The 18033-nt window shown below is 36.2% G+C and overlaps 1 protein-coding gene across 7 annotated transcripts in view; it reads left to right on the top strand.

Annotated features, from left to right (window-relative positions):
- Nucleotides 1-18033, top strand: part of OSBPL9 (oxysterol binding protein like 9) — a 172436-nt gene that overhangs the window by 124591 nt on the left and 29812 nt on the right. For 5 of the 7 annotated variants that reach the window (XM_032844206.1, XM_032844205.1, XM_032844209.1 and 2 more), the window contains 5 exons: nt 1221-1250; nt 2134-2184; nt 11691-11729; nt 15549-15639; nt 17528-17632. In XM_032844206.1, coding sequence (XP_032700097.1) covers nt 1221-1250; nt 2134-2184; nt 11691-11729; nt 15549-15639; nt 17528-17632 — 316 coding nt within the window. The remainder of the gene's footprint in view (nt 1-1220; nt 1251-2133; nt 2185-11690; nt 11730-15548; nt 15640-17527; nt 17633-18033) is intronic. The other 2 variants (XM_032844208.1, XM_032844207.1) reach the window with 1 other exon arrangement.

The raw sequence follows: 18033 nt of genomic DNA on the forward strand, positions 1-18033 counted from the left end.
TGCCCTCCTTAATGCCCATCACCGAGTTGTGCCATCCTCCCACCCGTCTATCCTCCAGCAACCCTCAAGTTTGTTCCTATAGTTAAAAGTCTCTTATGGTTTGTCTCCCTGTTTCCATCTTACTTTGTTTTTCCTTCCATTCCCTTATGTTCATCAGTTTTGTTTCTTAAATTCTACATATCAGTGAAATCATACAATATTTGTCTTTTCTCTGACTGATTTTGCTTAGGATAATACACCATAGCTCCATCCATGTCATTGCAAATGGCAGGATTTCATTCTTTTTAATGGCTGAGTAATACTCCATTGTGTATAGGCACTACTTCTTCTTTATCCATTCATCTGTTCATGGATGTCTGGGCTTTTCCCATATTTTGGCTGTCATGGACATTGCTGCTATAAACATGGGGGCACAGGTGCCTCTTCAAATCACTGTGTAGAACACGTGTTTTAAAATCACGTAGTCTATAAGAAAGACACAACATTATTTCATATAAGGAATAATGTTTTGTGTCATTCTTAGAAATCTTGAATCATATGAATCTTTGGGGATGTACTCCATAAAATGTTTTAATTTTTTATTTAAATGTTTTAAGTTTGGGGGGCACCTAGGTGGCTCAGATGGTTAAGCATCTGCTCAGGACATGATCTCCAGGTTTTCTGATCAAGTCCCAAATCTGGCTTCCAGCTGAGCGGGGAGTCTACTTCTCCTTCTCTCCTCTGCCTTTCTCCCTGCTTGTACTTTATCTCTGTTTCTGTATCCTTCTCAAATGAGTAAATTTAAAACAAAAATTTTTAATTGTTTAAGTATAACAAAATACTCCCTTTCTAACTTGCCTGCACTTGCCTAGAGTAATGAGTACATTTTGGTAAATTCTTTTTTCTTTTTTTAAAGAGTTTATTTGACAAAGAGAGAGAGAGCACAAGCAGGGGCAGCCGGAGAGGTAGAAGCAGGCTTCCCACCACCGAGCAGGGAAGCCCAATGCAGGGCTCCATCCCAGAACTCTGGGATCATGACTGAGCCACCCAGGCACCCTTTTTTTTTTTTTTTTTTATTAAGATTTATTTATTTCTTTGACAGAGAGAGTGTACACAGAGAGAGAGGGAACACAAGCAGGGGGAGTGGGAGAAGGGTAAAATTCTTTAAATGACTAGTAAAAAACAGCAATGATACTTCTTTGTGCTTCTCATTATTTCTTTAAACTTTTCATTTTTCATAGAAAATTGAAACTCTCAAAGAGACAACAAATGTAAGTTATGTGTTTGGTAAACTCTGGCTTTGAATTAGAAAGTGCTTTAAAATGTTACTTCTATTTTAAGCTACTGCTTAAATTAATAAATTGCTCTATTAATAAGAGCAGTTGAGATTTTAATTTTTATAAATTTTTACAAGGGTGTTTAAGAATGTTATTTTCTAAAAGAAAAGGACTTGAATAATCCTTCTAATTAAAATTCACTTCATGTACCATTTTATCTGTTTCTGGTCTTACTTGTCTTAAGAACCTTGGATAAAAAATGTCATCCATGAATAATCTTATAATTAAAATATATTGTGATTCAAGTTTTCTGATTTACTGGCCTTCTCACCTTATATAATAGGCTACTAATAAGGTTTGTATTTTGACAAGAGCAGTTTTAAAAACAGGCAGAGTAGTAGTATTCTAGTTTCACCAGTATTGTGATAGGATTCTTTACTCTTCGTAATTCCATAGAAGTCTTACATAGATGTTTTAGAAATTTACACTGGGATTCCCTGCTACTGATGTAAGAATTTGGAAGTTAATCATACATCTTTTTCTGTTTGAAGTGATGAAAAACCATTTAGAATGTTATTCAATACAAATTAACAATTTTGGGGCATTCTTTAATGATAGAATTGCTAATGATAACATCCTCTGACACGGTCAGTGTATTAGAACCTACTGGAATCTAGAGAGGGTATTCTTGCATATAGACTTAAATCCTATACATCTGGACTGATTTTTTTTATTTAATTTTATATTTTATATATTTAATATTTTATATATATAGCTTATATTTAGTTTTTTATTTTTACTTTTGTATTTTAAGCTTTAATGTCTTATGACCATTTTATTTGGTGCAAGGTCCTAAAATCAGTATTCTGTTTTATAGAGCATGGTAGAATCAATTAAGCACTGCATTGTGTTGCTGCAGATTGCTAAAGTAAGTAAATTTTACTTTTGATTACTTTCATTTAATGAGATGTAAAAATTATAATGGCATTTTTCTTTTAGTAGCCAGGAGACTTGGTTCTGAAATAGATACCTTCCTACAGTAAATTATATTGTGGGGTTACTGGTATATTGAACAACTGTTGTATTTGGATACTACCTTAGCAGCATGTGCCTGTTTTTGATAAGGTAATTTCTGATATGTGACTGGGAAAGAGGGGAGTATGTTTGAATGACTCACCCCTTCCTTCCATTTTATCCATTATCACTGCTTGGAGCAAGAACATACTTTGCACAACCTTTCACAGATAAGTTTTTCTTAGGAGAAAAGGAATTAAATTTTAGCAAGAGTTCTTTTTCTCATCCATAATAAGGAATATAATAAGGACATACTTTTTTAATTGTAGATTTTTTTCTGGTGCTAAACTACATTTGTGAACCGCTACTTTAATTTGCTGTTCTTATTCATGGAGGAAAATGTATTTTGAATTACTGTGGTGCGATAAAAATTTTGTGGTTATTGTGCCTGCTTTTCTGAAAAATTTTGGTGTATTCAGCTTAAATGGAGATTTGATTGCTTGGTATTTTGAGAAATAAGCATTTTAATGTTTGAAAATAAGAATTAAAAAAATTCCCCCCCATTATTGCTACCTGACTATAGCTCTGTATTTCTAGCCAGTGGCTAGAAGAGGGCAGGCAGTAGCCACTACTGGGAGTGATGTTTGCATGGATTTTTAATTACTGGCCTATTTTACTTACTCAGTTGCTTGTATTTGTTGGCCTGATAATGGTCACTTTTTACCTAGTATTGTTAATGACACAGTCTTATAGGATAATCTGTTTGTACTTCAAGAGGAAGGATATTCAGCATATAAGTTAAAGGAGGGCAGTGTCATTTTCTTTCGAGACCAAAGTGTCAGAACTTTCTAGGTTTGTTTTGTTTTTGTTTTTATCACTATGATGATTTCCTATGTGTGTGTCTAAATTTTTCATCTACTTTTGTGGATCAGAATATATTCTAAAGGGAGGATGGGGTTGGAGGCATAAAAGGAGTGGTAAGGTTTTTGTTTTTCTTGACTGTGAAATTATGTGGGTGGGTGGGTTACCTACTATTGCCCAGAAGCCTCTACAGTGTATAGATACAGTAAACTACATCTTGGCTCATTGTGAATAGATAGGTATTTTAGGGATTTACACTGCCTTCTCTTGAAGACTGAGGAAGTAGAAGAGCTGATAGTATTTAGACTGGTTTGGATAACCTCTACAAGTCATTTAAGACTTAAAAAAAAAATACTTTAAATAGTTGGAAAACAAGGCAGCCAAGCCTCTTTCAGTAGCTCACCTTTTAGCTACCCAGCAAGAACATTTTTGGTGGTCTGTTTTTGGAATGAGTTAGAATTCAGATTACTAATACTCCTTTTCATAAGTTTCTATTTCTTTTTTTCCTTTTTTTAAGATTTTTTTTTCAGTTTTTTAAAGTAATCTCTACACCCAGCATAGGGACTTGAACTCACAACCCTGATATCAAGAGCCACATGCTCCACTGACTGACCAGCCAGGGGCTCCTAAAAGTTTCTGCTATTTAGTCCATACTTCCTACCTCTCTGTTTATTTTAGCCCAGCTTGATAAACTTATATTTCAAGGTCCTTCAGAATGGGTAACAAAGATTAAATAAATGGAGGTTGGCTTTTTCAGTTTTCTCTAGAAGGAAGTTTTATTAAGGCTTTTGTATTCAAATACTATGCCTCAAGTAAGGTGTATACTCTATATGAACTCTCTGTATCTTTTAAATGTAAATCAGACCACTTTATTAGTCTGCTCAAATCCCATTAAATGGTTTCCCATCTCACTGGGAATCCAGTCTAAACTACTTAGAGTAATTACATGACTTGAACCATCCATACTCTCTCACCTCTCACCCCGCTTGATCCACACTATTCCAACAATCTTGGCTTGTTTTCTTTTTCACAGACAGACCAGAGTTTTTTTTTTGCTTCAAGGATTTGTATTTGGTTTCCTTGCTGCCTAGAAGGAACCTCCCCCAGATTTCCAGGACTCACCCCCTCATTTTATTCAGATTTCTGCCCACGGTGAAATCTCTTTGAACAAAGAGACCTTCCTGACTGCTCTAATTTCTAATCTCTCATTTGTGTTTTTTTTCTTCATGGCCTTGCATCAGTAGCCAGATTTACAGGATATCTTGTTTATATCGTCTCTGCGACCTGACTGTAATCTCCTTAAGGACTTTGTTTGTTTGCCATTTTATTAGTCTGCTTGGGCTGCCCTAACAAACCACCATAGACTGGGTGGCTTAAACACAGAAATTTATTTTCTTACAGTTTTGGAGGCTACAAGTTCAACATCAAGATTCCTGCCAATTTGGTTTCCTGTGCGGACCCTTTTCAACTTGTAGATAGATAGTCACCTTCTCAGTATGTCCTCAGGTGGCCTTTCCTTGGTGTGTGCACAGAATAACAGAGAGAGAAAAGAGAGGGAGTGGGGAGGAGTAGATGGAAGGGACAGAGGGAGAGTAGGGAGAGAGAAGGTGAGGAGAGAGCTCTGGTATCTCATGAGGACACTTACTAGGTCAGGGCTCCATCTTTAAGACCTTATTTAACCATAATTTACTTCATTAGCGACCCCATCCCCAAGTACAGGCATCCTGGGAGTTAGAGCTTCATCTGAATTTGGCAGTAGTGTGTGGGGACACACAGATATTCACTCCTTAACAGCACTGTATCCTCAGTGCCTGGAACAGTTGCCTGCCACATAGTAGGGGCCTGATAATTATAAATTTTGAATGGATGTTTCTAATGCATAATTTTTAATGGTTGCATAATTTAATGTTTCCACTTTATGTATTTTTTTTTTATTTAGCCACCTCTCTGTTGTGCTGTTGGTAAACATGGCAGAACTTCTATCTAATATAAATATAATAGATATAAATAATATAAATTATATAAATTATAAATTACTAGTCAGTAATATAAATTACTAGTCATTTTGGAAGACTGTCCTTCATTGACTGGTTATTAAAATATTGAAAACAGCTACTTCGAGAGGTTGCCACCTGAGATCCCAAAGGGATATAAGAAGATAGCTAATCTAATACCTTTGTAGTTTGGAGTTTATTTAGTATTAGCTTCCTAGAGGCAGCATGGTATAGGTAGGATTTTAAATCCCTTCCAGTTCTGATTCTTTAAATTTTTTTTTTTATTCTTTAATTTTAATCTCACTACCAGAAGTTCCCCTCCTGCCTAAATGATTAATGCATTGGTTCCCAAACTTTGCTATACCCATTGGAATCACCTGGGGATCTTTAACAAGTCTCATGCCTGGCTCCCACTCCCAGACATTGTGTGGTAATAGCTATTAGGTGTTACCTAGGCTTTGCGATTTTAAACTCCCAGGTGGTTGTAATATGCAGCGAAGTTTGGGCATCACTTGCTTAGTGGGATTTTCAGGTGGGTTCTGTTAGTTCAGAAGACCTCATTTTTTGTACCATAGAGGCAGCTGGTGTTTCATGGGAAACTGCAGAGGACAGTGGGGTAGGTGGAAAAGAGCAAAAATAACCTGGGAGGCTCCTACATTAGAGGACTTGACCAGTTCTTTATCAAGATTAGGTGATACGACTTATATGCCACAACTCATATGAGCAAGTGAAATTAATTTTAATAATGTATTTGACTCAGTATTTCCAAAATCATTTCAACATAAGCAGTATAAAAATTCGTTAATGAGGAACTTCATATTCTCTCTCTTTTTTTTTTTTTTGTACTAAGTTTTCGGTATCTTGGGTGTATTTTACATTTTGAACCAGCTGCATTTCAAGTGCTCAGTATAGCCACATGTGACTAGTACCTCCCAAACTGGACAGTATAGGTCTAGATTATCCTTTCAGAGTAGATTGTATATTTAAGTTGTCTTTGAATTTCAGGTTATCTCCCCAGAACATTTTCCTTCATAGAGTTTTTGTTTTCGTAAGTATTTGTAAATTTCTCTTTTGACTTTAAAAAATAACGGGTTTATTGGTGTTAATTTATATCTCATTTAAAGTGTATATTTCAGTGGTTTTTGATATATTTACAAAGTTGTGTAATCATCACTGTAATCAAATTATAGTACACTTCTGTCACCACAAGAAGAAACATTGTACCTATTAAGTAGTCATTCCCTGTTCCTCTTTCCCTTGTTATCCTTGCCCCTGTTCTCCTCCAATCCCTGGCAACCACTCATCTGTTTCTAGATTTGCCTATTCTGGACATTTCATGTAATTAAGATCCCACAGTATGTAATCTTTTGTGACTGACTTCCTTCACTTAGCATAATGTTTTCAAGGCTCATTCATATTGTAGCATATATCAGGACTTAATTCCTTTTCATTTCTGAATAAAAGTCTATTGAATGGATATACCACATTTTGTTTATTCATCAGGTGATGAACATTTGGGTTGTTTCCATTTTTTTGGCTATTAATGAATAATGCTGCAATGAATGTCTGCATTATAATGGTGTTGTATGGAGGTATATTTCCATTTCCATTTCTTTTAACTTTATGCATGGCAGTGGTATTAACAGGGTCATCTGGTAACTGTCCTTTTCAGAAATTGCTAAACTACTTTTCAAACCGGCTGTACCATTTTATATTCTCACAATTCCATTTTTTCCACATCCTCACCAATATTTGTGATTTTTTTTTTTTTTTCTTTTAGTGGCTTATAACATCACTATTTATAAGCTCACAGTTCTGTAGATCAGACTCTCAAGTGACTGGGCTCGGTTCTGTGCTTAAGGATATCCTAAGGCCCAAATTAAGGTTCTAGACAGATTGAACTATCTGGAGGCTCTGGCAAATAATGCACTTCCAGGCTTATTCAGGTTGTTGGCAGAATTTAGGTCCTTGTTGTAGGACTGAGATCCCCATTTCCTTGCTAGTTGTTGGCTAGAACTCAGTGTCAGCTATTAAAGGCCTCTCTCTGGTCCTTGCACAGACTCTCCATCTTCAAAGCCAGCAGTGGCACATCATATCATGGTTTACATTTCTGACCTTCTCTTCTGCCACCAGCCAGGGAAAGCTCTCTACTTTTAATGGCTCATGAGCTTAGATCAGATCCACCTGGATAATGCTTCTATCTAAATACCATATGGCTTCACTTACTTGGACTCCGAAAGACAAAACAAATGAACAACAAAAGCAGAAACAGAGCCATAAATGGAGAGAATGGCTGGTGGCCAGAGAGGGTGGGAAGTGAGGAGAGTGAGCAGAATGGGTGGGTGAAAGGGAATGGGAGGTACAGGCTTTCAGTTATGGAATGAATAAGCCATGGGGATGAAAGATACAGCACAGGGAATATACTCAATGGTATTGTAATAGTATGGTGACAAATGGTAGTTGCACTTGCGGTAAACATAGCATAATATATAAACTTGTGAAATCACTGTGTTGTACACCCAAAACTAATGAAACATTGTCAACTATACTTCAATTAATAAAAAATAAATAAATAATGGATCCACAGGACTTGTGAATATGGAATCACCCCTGTGGTTGTCTTTTTGCTTGTAGCCATTCTAGTGGCATCTTGTGGTTTTCATTTGCCTTTAACTAAGGAATAGTGATGTTGAATATTTTTTCTTGTGCTTATTAGGCATTCATATATCTTTGGAGAAATGTCTGTTCAAATTATTTGCCCATTTTTTAGTTGGGTTGTTTGTAATCTCATTGAGTTGTAGGAGTGATTTTATATCTTCTAAATACAGATCCTTACCAGACATATGATTTGCATATTTTTCTTCAAGTTTGTGGGTTGTCTTTTTACTTTCTTGATAGCATCCTGAGAAACATGCATATTTTTATTTTTTATAAAGTCTGGTTTATCAGTCTTCTATTGCTTGTGCCTTTGGTGGCTTATCTGAGAAGTCATTGCCTAATCCTATATCACAAAGATTGATTCCTGTGTTTCCTTCTAAGAGTTTTAACGTTTTAGCTCATATTTGTTTATGATCCACTTTGAGTTCATCTTTGTGGTGTGAGGGTAGGGGTCTAAATTTATTTTTCTGCATGTAGATTTCCAGTCGTCCTAGCCTCATCTGTTTAATCTCATCAAACTTGAATTAGTGTCTTTATTTTTTCTTGCATATAATTAGTAAGTGTGTTGGTCCATAATTAAGGGAGCTTTAACTAGACTGCATTGCGTTATTAGAGAGATGAGGGTATATTGTATGTATTTTGTTGGTAGGCATGGTTTTAAAAATACTGGAGTCCTCTGGTCAGATGTCTTCCCAAAATATGTTGTGCTGATGTTTTTGTTCATTATCGTATTTCCAGATCTCAGTCTGTGATCAGAAAAAAACAGAAAATGTTTCATTAACATAATTCATATTGAATTCAGTCAAATCTCTAGTTCAGCAATACTTGAGATTTAGCTTTAGCTGACTGTGATTAAAGACCACTTTTGTCATACTTAAAAAACAAAAAGAAAACAAATTTTAAAAAGAAAGATGGAAGTGGGAGCGGGGAGGGGATGAATGTAGCCTTTTTAGGTAATAGAACAAAATCTGATTTGATTGTGCGTTAAAAGACCACAACAGTAAAAAAATAATGAACCCTGATTTAAAATAATCTGTAGGTAGCATATATTATTAGTTGAGAACATTTTGGGGAAAAGTTTGTCAGATATTGAAATTTATTTTAAATTATACCAGAATTAAAAGTGGTTGCTTTTTTAGATAATATACATACATAATGTGGTAATCAGTCCCAGCATAGCAAACCCATCTAAACTGAGTGTCTTAAAATAGCAGCACTCATTTAAATTTTGCTCATAAATATGCAGTTTGGGTAGACCTCATGACTTGTTTCTGTCATGAAATGTCACCTATAATGACTTGATACAGAGCTAGAGGATCTCCTTCAAGGTGGCTCACTCACATGCCTGAAAAGTTGGGAGTGGGGGCCTAGCTTCTTCTATATAGTCTTCTTTACAGCTGCTTGGATTTTTGTCACAGTATGGTGGTTTGGGCTCCTAGAAAACAAGGTGAAAATTTGTGACATTTCCATGACCTAGTCTTAGAAAATACATAGAGTCACTTCTGCTGTACTTAATGGTAGAGACCATCACAAAGGCCCCCCTATGTTCTAGGGTAAGGGTGAGCACTAGCTCTTACTGGGGCCATTTCTGGAAAATTTAATCTATCACAAGTATGTAATATTTCTTTCCAGGAAATCCCTTGGAAAAAGCAATTTAATATTTAGAAATTAATAGGGGAAGGCCAGAATTAAAGTGTCATCTGAGCAAGAAACTTTAGTTTCTCTTTCTCTATAATTCTCAATTTATTTTCAGCTGTGTCTGTTAAGAATTAACTGAGGGGCACCTGGGTGGCTCAGTGGGTTAAAGCCTCTGCCTTTGATTCAGGTCATGATCCCAGGGTCCTGGGATCGAGCCCCACATCAGGCTCTCTGCTCGGCAGGGCGCCTGCTTCCCCCTCCCTCTCTGCCTGCCTCTTCTGCCTACTTGTGATCTCTGTCTGTTAAATAAATAAATAAAATCTTAAAAAAAATTAACTGAAATTTTGGATATTCTAAATATATAGCTAATTTTTCAAATAGGGGGGAACCCCAGCATGAATTACACAGTTAAAATGCAGTCATTGTCAAGGATATGTAAAAGATACCTTCTGTGCCAGAAGTTCCCAATATCACCTTTAGGTTTGACGATTCTGATGATTTGCTTGGAGGACTCACAGGACCCAGTGTATGGTCATATTCATAGCTGCACTTCGTTAAAGCAAAGGATCCAAAGCAAAATTAGCAAAGGAAAAAGACACATGGGACAAAATCCAGAGGAAACCAGACACAAACTTCCAAGTATCCTCTCCTCTCCCAGTAGACTCAGACTGTGCTTACTTCCACCAGCAACAAATTGTGACAACATATGTGAAATTTTGGAGCATGTGCGTTGCTCAGTTAAGTCTCTGCCTTCCGCTCAGGTGATGATCTAAAGGGTCCTGGGATCGAGCTGCACATGGGCTCCCTGCTCAGTAGGGAGTCTGCTTAGCCTTCCCCCTCTGTCCTCCCCGCTATGCTCGCTCGCTTGCGCTCTCCCTCCCTCTCTCCGTCTGTCTCAAAGAAAATCTTAAAAACAAAAACAAACCCTCATGTAAAATGTTGTCTACCTGAGAAGCTCATTGAAGACTCAACACCCACAGTTTTTCTTGGGACCTTGACATGTAAGCATCTCTACCTAACACTTACCAAGATTCCAGACTTCCAGAAGGAAAGGTAGTTGTTAGCGTAAACCCTATTGTTTACTTAAACAGTTTAGGCACAGTGAGCCAGTCTTAACACATACAGTGATGGGGACCCTCCTGAAATCCAAGTTCCTAGTCATTAGCCAAAGGTCAACTTTGCAGGCTGATAGGCCTGCTATGTTAATACTTTTCTGTACCTGCACTTAAAAAAAAAATATTCCCAAATCTTCAAATTGGTCTTGGTTGACCTTCAATGTGTATATTTCTGAGTAAATTCAGTAGTTAAAGAAAAAGTTACAGATAGAAATGAGATATAACTTGGCCATTATGTTTAAGACCAAGACCAAATACTGGTTTCTGTTAAAACTTTGAAATTTCAATTTCCAGATAGTATGAGCTAGAACTTTAAACAGTTTATTTAAAATTAAACATACTGTCTACATAATACAAATAATTGGGCTATAATTACAGAAATGAATATGTGCTGATAACTTTCCACCACCTTCTTCCTGAAGTACATCCTTAAGATAAGCAAGACAAAATAGCATATTAAGAACATGAGTTCTGAAACCAGACTATTGGAATCCTCACTCCCCACCTCTCTCTGTCTCAATTTTCTCAAATGTCCAATAGGAATAATAATAGCACCTACCTTATAGAGTTATTGGTGGAGTAAGTGGAATAATAAATGCAGAATATTTGTCAGGTAGTAAGTTAATTCCTATGTCATTCCATGGATACAGTGATTATGTTTACTAAAAGAAAAACCATCTATTTAGAAAAGTATAATTCTTGGGCCTGTAGCCAGAATACAGGAAATCATGTCTTATATCCCAAGTTTGTAAGGATATATGATTCTTATACTTTTAAAGTGTAGTGAGAGTTGGGGGGTTGCGGGTACTTGGTATAATACACAGGGTCTTCAATCCTTAATTAGTGTATCTGCTGTTAATAGTTGATACTGATATGACTACACAGTTCCATAGGATATAAATAATGAATTTAATTAAGTGCCTATATAGAAAAACAATTGCCATGCTGCTGCTGGTGGTGGTTGCGTAGCCAGTGATGGAATTATGTTTGGCTAGTGATGTACAGATGGAATTATAATCTCAGTAGAAGCCAAAAAATAGTTTTCTAACATTGTTACTTAATAGTAAAATAAGCTTTCATAATAGGAAAGCAAGTACACAAGGACTTACCTAAGTAAAAGAATGAAGTTAATATTTTTAACATTTTTCCTTAAGGACCAGTGTAATGCGGAGAAGCACGCAGATGGAATTATAGTAAGTTTAATCTAATCTTTTTCTTTCCCTTTACTTCTGCAGAGCATTATAACCAGTCATGTCAGGAGAAGCCTGAACTTCTACTCATTTTTCAACACAAATTCCTTTTTTCACCTACTCACTGCTTTTTGTTGTTGATTCTTGCAATTTTCCTTAAGCTTCTAAAGTTAGCCATCTTTTAGCAATCATTTGCAGGGGAAATGTTAAAATTTTTCTAAGTATTGGTTCAGATTAACCACGTTGCATGTGTTAACATGAGGGGTTAATCATGGTATGAAAATACAGCTTTTATGACTAAGGCATAACTCACAATGCTTTATTTCTTGTCAAACTTCTTTTTTTCTCAGATGAAAGCAGAAGGGGAGGGAGGGATTCAGTATTGAAACATATCTTAATCTGTTTAATATTGTTAATTGGTTTCTATTTTATTTTTAGATTTTGTGTGTTGTGTTAACTGTCATTGCTACTGTGGTATATATATATTGTGTTTTTATTAGAACAAATTGCAACATGAATTCTTTTACTTATAGCCATTTTCTTATTCTTTCCTCCTCCTCAGCATTTTACTCTTCCCTTAGGTTCAACCTCTCCTTTAAAAAGAAAAAATTTTATTGTGGGTATTTCCTATCTGGAAATAAAAGAGTTTGAAGATTGTATTTGGAGTGACCCTATTTTTATGATAACTTCTCTTTAGAGGTTTCTAAAGTAGGAGGCCGCCCCTTTTTTTGTCCCAAGACTTTACAGATGTCTACTTGTCTGAGACCTGGAAACTTCAAAATCTTCAAAACCATCTCATGATTGTACTTAAAAGGATAAGCATCTTATCTTTATATTTGGTTTAAAATGAAAAAAGTTAAATATCGATATTGTTTGCATATTTCTTGAGAAGCCAGAGATGAGAAGAAGCATTTTTAAAATTTGAATTAAAGACATTGGAATTTTTATCTTTCTTTTCACAGTTTGAGTTCAGAGTTTGAGCCAGAGTGATGTAATACAATTATGTGATCTAAATACAGTGTAATGTAATGTAGTATCTTTTCCTGAGCTACCACTTAAGATTGTAAGCCTCATGGAGAAGAACTATATATGTTGTCTAACATGTTATGGTCCCCAAAGATCCTAAGGAAAATCATGTTGGCAATTATTCTTCTCTCTTTTTCCTCAAAGCAAAATTACTTTTTATTATGTTAAGAAAATTGGCAGGTGTTTTTTTTGTTTGTTTGTTTGTTTTGTTTTTTTTTTTAAGATTTTATTTATTTAACAGAGAGAGAGCACAAGTAGTCAGAGCGGCAGGGAGAGGGAGAAACAGGCTCTCCACTGAGCAGGGAGCCCAATGCAGTACTCAATCCCAGGACCCTGAGATCGTGTCCTGAGCCATAGCCAAGCCGCTTAACCAGCTGAGCTACCCAGACACCCCCCAAATTGGCAGTTTTACACACCAGAAATGCTTGGTCATTTGCAATTAAAAACATCTAGAAAGTTTATACTTAAAAAAAAAATCTAAACTTTTAGAATATAACTATGCTTGAATCACTGATCAAAAACGACAGCATTTTTCTTTAAGAATTTTTATTTTTAAAAAGGGAAGTATTCATGGTTCAAATCTTAGACCCACACAGCTAGAACCTGGCCCTGCTACTCACTAGTTGTGATCTTAGGCAGGTTACTTGACCTTTGAGCCTCAGTTTCCTCATCTTTAAAGAATGGTGGCTAGGTCTACGTCAGATGAACATTGTTATAATGTACAGGATGAGCACAGAATCAATAAATGCTAGCTAGCTATACATAAATACATGTACATATAATTTTTATTTTACGTCAATGTTATTAATGTTAGAGCTGGTTAAAGCTGAGGATTATTTGTGCTTCTAAAGCTCTGCACATTCATTTTCAAAGCAAGGTGTAGAATGTCATTTGACATATTTTAGCCTGAAATTGATTGAACAAGGGCTGTAGATAAGTATGGAATAGTTACATTTTCTATTAAAGCAAGCAACAAAAGATATTTGGTACTTATACATGCAAAAATCTGATCTTCAGATTAGCTAAATCTTTAGATTTAGAACATTTCATCTGGAAGACAAAAGATTACATTCAAAAGATAGAATTTTGCTGGTCCCTTTTTCCAAAGTTATTTCTCAGTCTCTTCAGTAATTTTTCTTATATAAAAGGTGCAGATAAGGAGGTGACATACTCTCCTTCCTGTGAATTGATATTAATGGTGGGATTTTGCCTTTGTAAAGCACTTGGAGTTCTTTGAAGAAAACCATTAGGTAAAAACGAGGAATTTATACTAAAAACAGCTGCAGGACTTGTTGAGACATTTGTTTAGTTATTATGTGCTGGTCCAGTATCTGAAGATAGAATCATAAAGTAATAACCAGAAAGCCCCTGTAGAACATAGAATCCAGACATTTCTTCATGTTACAGAATGGGAAAGCGAGGACCATAGTAGATAAAAGATTTGTCAAATCTTGGTAGAATAAGGACTCGAAGGAATTAAAATTCTGAGTCTGTTTTATCTGTGCCTCTTCCCAGTACTTCAAAACCTTCCCTACTTCATTTTATTAGGGTTTTTATTAGTGATTATTTTCAGGGTCTCTTCTCTAAGTGTCCTTTATTTTCCTGTTAAAATATTTATAGTCAGTAGACTATTGTTGTGACAAACATCAGACATTCTTGTGCTCAAGTCAGTTGATTTAAGAGATCTGATTTAATGATTTTTAATATTTAAGCAGAGAAGGGGGTTTAAAAAAAAATCAAACTTAGGCTTTAAATGAGAATGCTATAAAAACTTTCCCCTTAACTCAGTTTCCATTGCTAGGGGCTTCTAAATTTTTATGAATACTTTTGGGGCTCATTCATCAGTAAAGTATTTCTCTTCTAAATCTGTTTCAGTATTTCCTATTATAAGCCTTCCCTAATACATATTTGAAGCTTAGTTTTCTGGAGCACAGAAAACTAAAGAACTTAAAATTTTCTTTGTCGGGTTTTATCTGGTATAGTCTTCTAAATGATAGATCTAAATTTTACTCTGGCAAAGACCTTAGTTTAAACTTAACTACCCACCTCCAAATAAAAAAGCATCAGTAAACTATGGAGTCTTGTTTTTAAAATGTCCTCATGCTGGTAGAGTAAGTTCTTGGCTTGAAATCAGAAAGACCCTAGACTTTTTTTTCCTCTAAAACTGTAACTGCATATTTACTTTTTTTCTTCTAAATCCTCAAAAAGAAAGCTTTCTTCCCTGCACCCCCCCAATTAGAAGATATATCGCTTTGCATTTAGTGACTATAAAACTAGGTACCTGTACATTGTGTACACAGTGATAGAAGGTGGCAATAGTATGAGATGGAAAAATAAAATCCCAGTGGTGCAGGTATATTTACCAGTTGTAGTTGTAATGTTTAATAACATCAAAGTAAGAGAGAGTATTTCTGTCTTCAATAGAGAAACATTATTTGTGGTGAATTAAGAATTAAGTGAGAAGTACTGAACTGAATTCAGAAGTTACTATTTTTACTTCCTGAAATTTTCCCACACCATTTTACAACTCTTTGCAGGTTTTTTCATTTAGTTTTATCTTTCCATATGACAGAAATTCTTTCATTTTCCCTCCTGACTATGTTTTGTTTTTTAAGAAACTCTTAGACTTCTATATCATAAATGCATTTCATTTCTTCTTTGCATTTTGATCAGCATCTCTATATAGCTACCCTCAGGACTTTGCTGTCAGAAATGTGGGCATTTCGTACATTTGGGAGGGTGAGCACTGGAAGGGCATTTAATTAAAAATAATTATACTGTGTTTCTTTATCTCAGAGTACTATCAATCCTGTAGATGCAATATATCAACCTAGTCCCTTGGAACCTGTGATCAACACAATGCCTACCCAGACTGTCTTACCTCCAGGTATGGTATTTGCAAAAATGTTTCAATTTCATTGATTAGAAAAAACTTAATTTGTACAGCTATCATAAATCTTGAAGGGCTTGTTTTTGGTTTTATTGTTTTGTCTTTTTTTTTTTAAGATTTTATTTATTTGATAGAATGAGAGAGCACAAGCAGGGGCAGCGGCAGAGGGAGAGGGAGAAGCAGGCTCCCTACTAAGCAGGAAGCCCAACGTGGGGCTCGATCCTAAGACCTTGGGATCATGACCTGAGCAGAAAGCAGACGCTTAACCAGCTGAGGCACCCAGGCACCCTTCGTTTTGTTTTTTAATAAACAAAAGGAATCACAAAAATATAGGGCAGCAGAAAATGAACTGGAAAAAGATGATAATATTTTTGGTTTGGGGGATTTTTTTAATACAGTGAAAGAGCTTTTGGTTTTCATAGTGAGATGAAAGGAAAACATGGTTACTAAGACTTAGATTAGCTGGTGGGACAGAATCCTATGACCCAGGATTCATGCTACCAAAGAGGTATTAATATACATTGACCTACTTGAAGGTAATCCAGAAACTTTCTATTTTGGGATACTTTTTATAGCTATGAAGAATACAAATATTTTCTTCTTGATGGTGAACTCTAGGTAATGGAAGGGAAAGGTGAAATTTGTTACGCCTATCGATTAGAAAGACCTGTATTTTTAAGTATAGAGTAATCAATAGTATTTTTTTTTAAACTAACAAAGGAAGGCTTAGGGACAACAGCTATGTGTATGAATTCCTTTTACCTTCTGTTGAATCCAAAATTTCTGCTTTCTCAATTATTTAGTTAGGTCAGAAATGGTAACAAAAAAATCCCTTTAAAAATACTTTAAAATAGGGGTGCCTGGGTGGCTCAGTCGTTAAGCATCTGCCCTCAGCTCAGGTCATGTTCCCAGAGTCCTGGGATTGAACCCCACATCTGGCTCCCTGATCAGCAGAAAGCCTGCTTCTCCCTCTCCCACTCCCCCTGCTTCTGTTCCTCTCTCACTGTGTCTCTCTGTCAAATAAATAAAGTCTTTAAAAAAAAAAAAAAACCTTAAAAGTATGTGAAATGCTTTTGTGAATTTTGATTCTTTAAGAGAATGAACATAATATCTTGGACTAAAGAGGAAATACCACTGTGCCCCCATTTTATTTCTTTAAAGATTTGTGTATTTTTAAGATTTATTTATTTATTTGTCAGTGAGAGAGAGTATGAGACAGCGACACAGCAGGGGGAATGGCAGGCAGAGGAAGAAGCAGGCTCCCTGCTGAGCAAGGAGCTCAATACGGGACTTGATGCCAGGACTCTGGGATCATGACCTGAGCCAAAGGCAGTTGCATAACCGACTGAGCTTTCCAGGCGCCCCTAAGGATTTACTTATTTTAGAGGGAGAGCATGCATGTGTGTGCAAGAGGGAGAGGGAAAGAATCTCAAGCAGGCTCCCCACTATGCGCAGAGCCCTAGTGCAGGGCTTGATTCCATGACCCTGAGACCAGACCTGAGCCAAAATCAACAGTGGGACACTCAACCAACTGAGCCACCCAGGTGTCCCATGTGCCTCATTTTAAAGTGATTTTATGTGGTTTGATGCTTAGAAAGACTTTATCATCAGAAGCGTTTGCTAGTTTTATAGAGCATTTTTGCTGAGGTTTTCCTGCCCTGATTAGTCTCTTGATATCCTAATGTTTTAGATAAAATGGTAGTTTATCACCATTGAGTTTAAAGGGGAGAGAAGGTCCGGAAGAGGTAGCAGCATGGAACTTGACTTAATGGAAGACAGTTTTAAAAATTACTGATCTTTAGGATTTTGAATTCCACACAGTTGCAGTTAACACAGTTGTATTTGGCTTTTTTTCTAACTTATTTCATATGTTCAAATCTTCTAGAACCTTCTCAGTTATGTAAGTCAGAACAGCGTCCATCTTCGCTACCTGTTGGACCTGTATTAACTACCTTGGGACATCATCAGACTCCGACACCAAATAGTACAGGTACAAATTTATATAATTTCTTTAATTCTCATAACTCCCCATTAACATTTAAGGTTTGTGTTTGATTGCTGATGGGAAAAAGGGTGAAATGTGTTACATATTTGTGTTGGAGGTACAATTTTACATCATTCTATACATGAAGTGGTTAACTTTGTGATAGAACCAGAAACTTGAGTAGTAATTGCCTTTTTTTTTTCTGGAAGATTTTATTTGTTTTGACACGGAGTTGGGGGAGAACAAGTTGTGCCACAAGCAAGGCACCAGTGGGCAGAGGGAGAAGGAGGCTCCCTGCTGAGCAAGGAGCCTGCTGTGGGGCTGATCCCAGGACTTTGGGATCACAACCCGAGCCGAAGGCTGTTGCTTAACAGACTGAGCCACCCTGGCGCCCCAGATATATTTAT

The sequence above is a fragment of the Lontra canadensis genome, unplaced genomic scaffold, assembly GCF_010015895.1.
Source record: "Lontra canadensis isolate GAN:19392208 unplaced genomic scaffold, GSC_riverotter_1.0 scaffold148, whole genome shotgun sequence".
NCBI classification, from domain to species: Eukaryota; Metazoa; Chordata; class Mammalia; order Carnivora; family Mustelidae; genus Lontra; species Lontra canadensis.